General features: G+C 54.6%; 1 protein-coding gene across 1 annotated transcript in view; it reads right to left on the bottom strand.

Moving 5' to 3' along the window:
* Positions 1–277: 277 nt before the first annotated feature.
* TIE1 (tyrosine kinase with immunoglobulin like and EGF like domains 1) overlaps positions 278–6,542 on the bottom strand; it is a 24,523-nt gene continuing 18,258 nt past the window's right edge. The window contains exons 15-23 of the mRNA XM_006153740.3: positions 5,794–6,004; positions 5,519–5,629; positions 5,116–5,306; positions 4,112–4,225; positions 3,951–4,021; positions 2,807–2,847; positions 2,625–2,721; positions 2,419–2,518; positions 278–731 (exon numbers count right to left, since the gene is read on the bottom strand). Of these exons, the coding sequence (XP_006153802.1) occupies positions 660–731; positions 2,419–2,518; positions 2,625–2,721; positions 2,807–2,847; positions 3,951–4,021; positions 4,112–4,225; positions 5,116–5,306; positions 5,519–5,629; positions 5,794–6,004 (1,008 nt within the window). The 3' untranslated portion in view covers positions 278–659. The remainder of the gene's footprint in view (positions 732–2,418; positions 2,519–2,624; positions 2,722–2,806; positions 2,848–3,950; positions 4,022–4,111; positions 4,226–5,115; positions 5,307–5,518; positions 5,630–5,793; positions 6,005–6,542) is intronic.

The following is a 6,542-nucleotide window of genomic DNA, read 5'->3' as shown; positions in this document are numbered from 1 at the left end:
CCCCAGGGGGGATGGCCATGCTGCAGTCCCTTCTCCTCCATTCTCCTCTCGGGATCCTGGGCACATATACACATGCACCCTGCGGGAGTTTAAGCCACCGGGTTCGGGACTTGAACTGTGGTCGACTACATGGGGGTCCAGCGACATAGCCATTATGCCAACTGCTGGTCCTGAGATAGCATTTTTCCCCCTCCCTGGATCATGCAGTTTCTCTCTTGGGTATAACTTTCCCCTTCCCAATTTGCCAGCAGTAAAAGGTAGACACTGGATAGACCTTCTCAGAGCATTTATTTTTTCTGACTACAAGGCAGAGAGTGGGGAGTGAATGAACAGGGCACGTTAGTGATGCGAATGCAGGCTTGGGTGGGGGAGCTGAAGTGGGGTTTGAGTGTAGGGGCCCATCTGGGGTGCAGTTGAACTGGGAAGATGTGAAGGACAGCTAAAGAAGCAGATGTAGGAAGCAGTGGGAACGACGGCAAAGGATGAGAACCCAATTCCCATAAGCCCACCCCCTCCCTAGATTCCCTCTTTTCTCCCTCCCTTAAGTTAAACTTCCTTGAGACAGCTCAGGCCAAAGGATGTAAGGGTCAGAAAGCACAGGTTGGAGGGCAGGGCTTGCTCCGTCCAGCAGAGCCAGGTCCTGGCTGGATGGCAGGCAGTCAGGCCTCCTCAGCTGTGGCGTCAATGCCTGCATAAGTGAAGTTCTCAAACAGCGACATGTTCACGTAGGCCTAGGAGCAGAACAGACCTTAGCGGAGGCCAGGGAAGGGGGCCTCTTGGGCCTCAAGCTCCTTGACTTCGATGAAGCTGGGGCCTTTGGACAGACCCTGATTTACTTACGATGGTCTGCAGCTGGGGTTCAGGTGAGAGACTTTTGACACAACTGGTAGATCGGGATTTTGTATGCACACATCTAATGAATTATTTGCTTTTTCATTCATTCATTCATTCATTTACTTATTCTTCTATTCATAAGGCTATTAAAATATTTCTTTATTTAATTGCCAGAGGGTGTGTGCACTTGCCAGGCATAGATGGGGGAAAGGAGAGAGGAGAAAGCATCTCCAATGAGGCAGGGAGATGCTGCAATCCCTTCTCTTCCATTTCTCCATCCTGTCGGGATTTTGCGCATACATACACATGTGGCCGGCATGTTTATCAAGCTGCTGCAGCCAGGCATCAAACCGTGACTGGCCACGTGAGTTCCAGTTCCCTTTACCACTAGGCTATGTGGCCAGCCCCACAGGCTTTTTTTTTTTTTTCTTTTCTTTTGGAGAGGTTTTTGCTATAGGGCGCGTGCGCTCTCCAGAAAGACAGAGACAAAGAGACAGAAAGCGAGAAATCACCCCCCGGGGGTTATGGCAATGCTGCAATCCTTTCTCCTCCATTCTCCTCTCCAGATCTTGGGCATGCATATGCGCCTGGCGTGAGTTTAAGCCACCGGATCCAGGACTCGAACTACATAGGAGTTCCACGACATAGCCATTAAGCTAACTGCTGGTTCCCCCACAGGCTATTTATGATGACTCACTCATTTCTATGGTTATTTGATCATTGTTTTCTTCTTCTTCTTCTTCTTTTTTTTTTTTTTAGAGATTTTTTGCTATGGGGTGCGTGTGCTCAGCAGAGAGACAGAAAGTGAGAAGTCACCCCTCAGGAGAATGGCCACACCACGATCTCCTCTCCTCCATTCTCCTTTCTGGATCTTGGGCACATATGCATACATGTGAGTTTTAAGTCACCGGGTCCAGGACTCAAACCGCGATTGACTATGTGGGAGTCCAGCAATATAACCATTACGCCATTGCTGGTCCCGATCATTCTTTTATTCTTAAGATAGTATTTAACCATGAAGAACTCTTTTTGTATTTATTCATTTTGATGGATTTCTTCATTTACATGTGATCATTTATTCACATGGTCCTTAGATTCAATGACTGAATCATGTATTTGTCCATTATCCATCCACTAATTCCACTCATTCGTTCATACGGGTACTGTGCCATTAATTTACTCATCCATCCAATGTTTAGGTGACCATCTGTGCATTCTGCCCTACTGTGCTGGGCGGAGAGGTGTCCCAGATGAGAACGGGCTGATGGTTTTGGCAGAGGGGAGCAGGTAGGCAGTTGGGGAGCTGGGACTTGGGAGAGGGATTGGCTGTTGAGGCAGCAGTGACCTTGAAAGAATTTAGAAGCACCTAGTGCCCAGCTCAGGAAGGGCTGGAAAAGGCAGTCCATCCTGGAGCCCAGCCTAGCTGTGGTAACAGCGCCAGCTGAGAGGGTCCCAGAGGGCAGTGTGGGGTAGGGGACATGGTGGCTACTGCTCTCTAGCACCTATGAGAAGGTACTTCTGTGCTTGGCGAGCCCCAGCCCTCGTCACCAGACACCCCCACCCCATGCCGACCCATCTCCTCACCTTCCTGGCCTCCAGCATGCGGCCTAACTGCAGGGCAATCTGGGCAAAGGGGGGCCGCTCGTACGGACGGTCCCGCCAGCACTGACGCATCAGCTCGTACCTGTGGAAGGGGGTCAGGGCCAGTCAGTGTGATGGGTTGCAGGACTCCAAGTTAAGGTCATTAATCCTAGAGAGGGGTCACAGAGCTCAAGAACGAGGTGACTCACACTTCATCGTCACAGTTTCGAGGCTGCTCCATCCGGTAGCCCTGAGGCAGCTTCTCATAGAGCTCAGCGCAGGTCATGCCGCAGTAGGGCGTACCTCCTGCAGGAGCGGACGGGGCTCTCTCAGTCCAGGGCCCCATAGGGGAAAGGACGGGGCACTCTGGGAAGTGGGGCTGGGAACTCACCAAGGCTCACTATCTCCCAGAGGAGGACCCCGAAGGACCAGCTGAAAATAGAAGGAGGCGCTGAGTTGCCTTCTAGACCCTGGCGCTCTTTGATCTGTGCACCCTCTCAGACCCAGCGTGTGTCTGCTCTGCAAGTATCTGGCCTTGGCCACCTGTTGCCGCTGCCCCGCCACAACTCCCCCCACAGCCTCCTGCGATCATAGCTAACATTCTACTGAACGTTTACTCTGCCCGGGCACTGATCATGTAACCCTCACACCGACCCTACGGCATAGGTTCCATTATTATCCCCATTTTACAGCTGGAGACACGGAGGCAGCCACAGCTTAGACAGCTTGCCTAAGGTCACACAGCTAGTAAGTGGCAGAGCAGGGATACAAATCCAGGAATCTGGCTCCAAAGCCCCTAGTCTTCACAGCACCTCGCTCTGTAACAACCTCTGTGTGTCAGGCCCAAGACTAAGGCGGGGAGTTTGAGGAGGGGAAGACATCTGGGGAGTCCTGGGTCAGAAGCAGGACATAGCATGTGGTGGTCAGAGGGGCGGTCAGTGGGGTGGATGGTGAGCTGGGCAGGCCAGGGCAAAGGGCTTGGAGTAAGGGGCAGAGCAGCTCAGAAGTCAGGGCTGACAGTGACGCAGGTCTAGTTCAGACTGAGAAGGACAGCCCTGGAGAGAGAGGAGGAGATGCCAAGATGGCTGCCTGCGGGCAGGGAGTACAGAGGTGGAGTCTGGGGGTCATGCTCTGGTGAGATCCTCTAGTGGGCACAACCTTGCCCTTTACAGGGGAAGGTAGGAGCACCCCTTGAGTGGTCTCCCTATCTACCTCGGGAACTATCCACCCCATTCGCAAACCTCTGAGGTACTCAGCTGTCTTATACACACACAGCCCTAAACTTCCCCTGCCCCCATCCTGCCCTGAAACACCTTCCAAGACGGAACTTCCTCCTAGCCAGCTGCCCACCTTCCACTAAGATGCTGGCCATTGCTGAGGTCAGCTTGAGGCACACCTGTGTCACACCCAGAACACACCCTAGCGGCACCCATTCTCGCTGTGGACCACCCGAGACACTTGTGGGCTGTGTCTAGGCTCTGCCCACGTGGCCCTTGGGGGCAGGCCCTCCCGCCCCTTCCCATCCCTGCACTCACACATCGCTCTTGGTGGTGTAGACACTGTAGTTCAGAGACTCGATGGCCATCCAGCGCACAGGGAGACGCCCCTGGGAGAGAATGCATATGAGGGGTCAGGTGTGGAGGGCCTGGAGGACCTAGTGGGGAGCGCCAGGCATGGAGGGTTGAATGATACTTGCCATCGTCTTCTTCACATAAACTTCCTCCCCCCGAGAAAGGCCAAAGTCTGCAATCTTGGAGGCCAGGTTTTCTCCAACCAGCACGTTTCGGGCAGCCAGGTCCCTGTGGATAAACTGCAGGCAAGGTCAGAGGTTAGGGGAGACTGGGGGACGAGGGAGCCCAGGCCAGTGGCAGGGTGGGTGGGGTCTGGCTCTGCCCTCAGGATTCATGGGCATCCTTGAAGCCTCCAGTAGCTAATTACTCACTTCCTACCTGCCTGGACCTCAGTCATGGATCAGCTGACTCCTGTCAGAAAAACCAGTGCTTCTGTTACCCCTCCTTCCTGGGACCTGGGTCATGGCCGAGTTGAGGCTGTGCCCCTCCTCCTGGGACAGCTGACATTGCGCCTTCCCCTCCTCCACACGCTCTACCCATTTTCTCCCACCCCCTCCTCCTCCCCTCATTAGTGAAGGCCCTCAAATGACCCCCCTCTCCTAAGTTCCAGTTTCTCCTGGCTCCACCTTCTACCTTCCTCAGAGATCTCTTTCCATCAGCCCCTCCCTCTGCTTTTAAAGATACTCAACTTTCTCATCTTTAAAATGCCTTCCCTCCTTCCTCCGAGGAGGTGTGGCAGGTGACCTCAGATCTGTGTTAGGGCCTCCACCCTTCTGCTCTGGTGGATCTCACCTACTCGCTTGCCATTAGAGTCACCATCTCTGGGGTAACAGCTCATAGACTGTCATCTCTGTCCAACCTCCCCCCACCCCCACCCCCACCAGGTTCTACACCTGCACCAGACTTCCCGCTGATACTGCAAACACAACACCCTCCAGATCTGCCTCTTGTCCCTGCTCCCCGCTGCTGCACTAGCCTCGCCCACTCGCCCCTCACCCCGCCTGGGCTCTTGTCCTTCCATCTCAGTATTCCTCAGTCCCCACATCCAATCAGTCTGCGGGTTCCCTCTCCTGAAGTTGCTGGTGACCTTGCCCTCCTCCCTCCATCGTCCACCCCTGCTCACACACACCTGCTTCTCGCTCAGGTACTGCATGCCATTGGCAGCGTCACTGGCAAAACGCAGCAGCTGCCGGGAGCTGAGGGTGGAGGCTGTTCCATGCTCTCGGGCGAAAGCCGGGTCAGTCTCTAGGACCCGGCTCTTCCGCAGAAAATCTAGCAGGTTCCCATAGGGGGCATATTCAATAGCGATATACAAGTAACCTGGGAGGTGAGGAGACACAGTGGTAATTTGGGTGCAGGAGACCTGGGGTGAATCAGGCTCCTGACAGTGACAGACGAGGAGCCTGAAGCCTGGTGGGGAATCAGGGTGACGTCTGGGTGGCCTGCAGCCCCCAGGAGGCTGCTGATGTGTGGAGGCGATGGCTGATGATGAGGGCTTAGAAGAAGGGGGAGGTGTGGAGTCGAGGGCTCACCTCGGTTCTCACAGGCCCCCAAGAGGTTGATGATGTTGGGGTGATGTCCCAATTTGCACAGAACTTCCAATTCTCCAGCAAAGTCACGATGGTCATTTTCAGAGGCGTACTCTGTGTAAAGAACCCAGTATCATTGGTGTCAGGATAAAACTCTGACAAAAGAGCATGGGCTGGTGAGGGCTGGGGTCAGTCGCTGGAGGGAACCAGGGGGGGGGCCTGAGGTCTGTGGGACAAAGGGGAGGGTCAGGCTGGGCTCAGGAGCCACTGCAGGGGACCTTTGAGCATCTTGATGGCTGCGTTCATTTTGAGCCCGTCCTTCTTGATCATGGCTCGGATGACCTGGCCGAAGTTCCCCTCCCCGATGAGGTCCTCGAAGGTGATGTCCTCCCACTCCAGCACCGGGTAGCTCAGGGGCTCAGGCTGCGGTTTTGGCCGCCGGGTCAGCGTCAAGGTCCCCGAGCTGAACTGCAGGATGGTCTCCTCGCCCTTTACAGGATGGGACAAGCAGACAGACAGTCTGGGCAAGAGACACAGGGGCAGAAGGAGGCCCACAGAGACATACGAGGAGAGGTTCTGGTGCAGAGAGCAATGGGCAGATGCCTTCGGTGGGTGCCCTGGGCAATGCAGACATACGGCACACACTGAGACAGCCACACGCGGGTTGCTGAGGGGACAGATGTCCAAGGACAGGGGTGCGGACGCTGCAGCCTGGATCCAGGATGTGGGGGTCTGGGAGGCAGAACAAGGGTTTTGGGTGAAGCTGCTAGAACCACGGGTGATACAGGAGGACATTTCTAACTTTTAAAACACAGCTGGAGAGAATTGGAGTGAGCTGTGCTGGGAAGCAGTGTTTCTCGTTGTTGTGCTAATCCCACAAGGAGGCTTTTTTTGTTAGCAGGGATATTCTGGAGAGAGAAGGCCAGGATACATGAGCACCTACTATGTGTAGTAGCCCTGAGCTGCTGGGAGCCTGTGTGTGTGTGTGTGTGTGTGTGTGTGTGTGTGTGTGTATTTTGGGGGGTGG

The sequence above is a fragment of the Tupaia chinensis genome, unplaced genomic scaffold, assembly GCF_000334495.1.
Source record: "Tupaia chinensis unplaced genomic scaffold, TupChi_1.0 Scaffold000387_1, whole genome shotgun sequence".
Classification (NCBI taxonomy): Eukaryota; Metazoa; Chordata; class Mammalia; order Scandentia; family Tupaiidae; genus Tupaia; species Tupaia belangeri.
This window is presented reverse-complemented; position numbering and strand designations above follow the sequence as displayed.